The sequence below is a fragment of the Plectropomus leopardus genome, unplaced genomic scaffold (assembly GCF_008729295.1).
Source record: "Plectropomus leopardus isolate mb unplaced genomic scaffold, YSFRI_Pleo_2.0 unplaced_scaffold15012, whole genome shotgun sequence".
NCBI classification, from domain to species: domain Eukaryota; kingdom Metazoa; phylum Chordata; class Actinopteri; order Perciformes; family Serranidae; genus Plectropomus; species Plectropomus leopardus.
The window spans coordinates 1-1,728 of record NW_024616071.1 but is presented as its reverse complement, the minus strand read 5'-3'; the positions used below and the strand labels follow the sequence as shown (position 1 = coordinate 1,728).

Sequence of the window (1,728 nt, the reverse complement as noted above, 5' to 3'; positions counted from 1 at the left end):
TGTCATTAACCCCTTAGAGCCCACTTTGTTAATACTCACACTCGTATCGTACATTAATATGATTTCCTACTTACGTTTGAGTTCATTCTTCGAACCAACATCAGTCCTAATCATAAAAATCAAATATTCATGCATTTTCAGAATTTTAACCCTTTAAATGCCTTTTTTTCCATGATGCCACTGTGATTTTAGATGGAAAAAAAATAATTCAACCTAACCCTAACAGTCCCCAAGAGTTAATAACAGACAGTCCCTAAGAGTTAATAACAGACAGTCCCTAAGAGTTAATAAAGTCTTAAGTCTGACCTCAGCTGTCCTGCAGGAGCCGTGCTGACGTCATGACCTCCTCTCTCTGCAGGCCTATGGCTGGGCGTTGGAGGGTATGCGTCACCTAGCCGCGGTCAGCATGGAGGACTGCACGCTGCCGGACAAATGCCAGGCTGTGATTGGCTGCCTGGAGGAGTACCAGCGCCAGCACCTGCCCATCCAGGACGCACGTTTCCAGGAGATGAAGGCGGCGGCGGGCGAGCTGCGGGGGGAGCGCGGCCTCCGTCAGTGGAGCTTCGCCTGGTCCAAGTGTCAGGAGACCAAGAGGATGCTGGACAGGAAGATGGAGGCGGCGCTTCGCACACGAGACTCCGCCCACAGGCAGCGCTCCGACTCCAACCTTAGCAGGAGCTCCGCCTCCTCCAGGAGAACTCTGTCAGGACTCTGGGGCGGCCACGACACCTCCTCCTCCTCTACCTCCTCCTGCCCACCTGAGGAGGAAACCAAAGCCTCCTCCCCTCCCCGCAGCTCCGCCCCCGTCACCCCGCAGCGCACGCCGCTCCTGCAGCGCCTGTTCCGCAGCGTCTCCTCGGAGGATTCATCGGACCGGCTGGACGTCTGCTCCTCCAGTCCCAGCCTCCCCCGCCTCGACTCCTTCACCTCCTCCACCCCTTCCTCCTCCTCCTCATCCTTCTTCTCCTCCAGCAGGAGGCAGCTGAGGAAGACGCAGAGCTTCGACTGCCCGCCCACCCCCGAGGTGCTGCGCTACGGCCCGAACCTTCGCGCCCTCAGCGAGCCGGTGCGCCGCGGAAACACGGGCGTCTTCATCCGCGGCCTGGAGGTCAGCAGCTCCGAGGCCGCCGACCACACGCTCTGTCCCCGCACCGCCGCTACCGGCTGGGCGGGACGCGGCCCCGGGACCCCCGGGTCCCCCAGGACCTCCTACAGCCCCAAAGCAGAGCCCCGCCCCCGAGGGAGGTGGGTAGTAACTCCTCCTCCACACACCGCTCCTCCACGATGACATGATCACCACAGCAACATTTACCCAAATACCAGCTGTACCTGAACACTGTGTGTGTGTGTGTGTGTGTGTGTGTGTGTGTGTGTGTGTGTGTGTGTGTGTGTATATGTGTGTGTGTGTGTGTGTGTGTGTGTGTGTTTCAGTAAGCTGCGTCACGTGGTGGAGGAGATGGTGACCACGGAGAGGGAGTACGTGCGCTCTCTGCGTTACATCATCCATCACTACTTCCCGGAGATGGAGCGCGCCGACCTTCCTCAGGACCTGCGGGGGAAACGCTCCGTGGTGTTCGGGAACCTCGAGAAGCTTCTGGACTTCCACAGTCAGTTCTTCCTGCGAGAGCTGGAGGCGTGCTGGAAACACCCGCTGAGAGTGCCACACTGCTTCCTACGACACGTACGACACAGACACACACACACACACACACACACACACACACACAC

The 1,728-nt window shown here is 58.5% G+C and overlaps 1 protein-coding gene across 1 annotated transcript; it reads left to right on the top strand.

The window, feature by feature from the left end:
* Positions 1 to 358: 358 nt before the first annotated feature.
* Positions 359 to 1,723, top strand: LOC121964285 (guanine nucleotide exchange factor DBS-like; the record flags this gene model as incomplete). The annotated part of the gene is made up of 2 exons (XM_042514498.1): positions 359 to 1,245; positions 1,432 to 1,723. Coding segments are annotated over 2 exons (1,179 nt in total), but the record flags the coding sequence as incomplete, so codon positions are not given.
* Between the last annotated feature and the right edge of the window lie 5 nt (positions 1,724 to 1,728).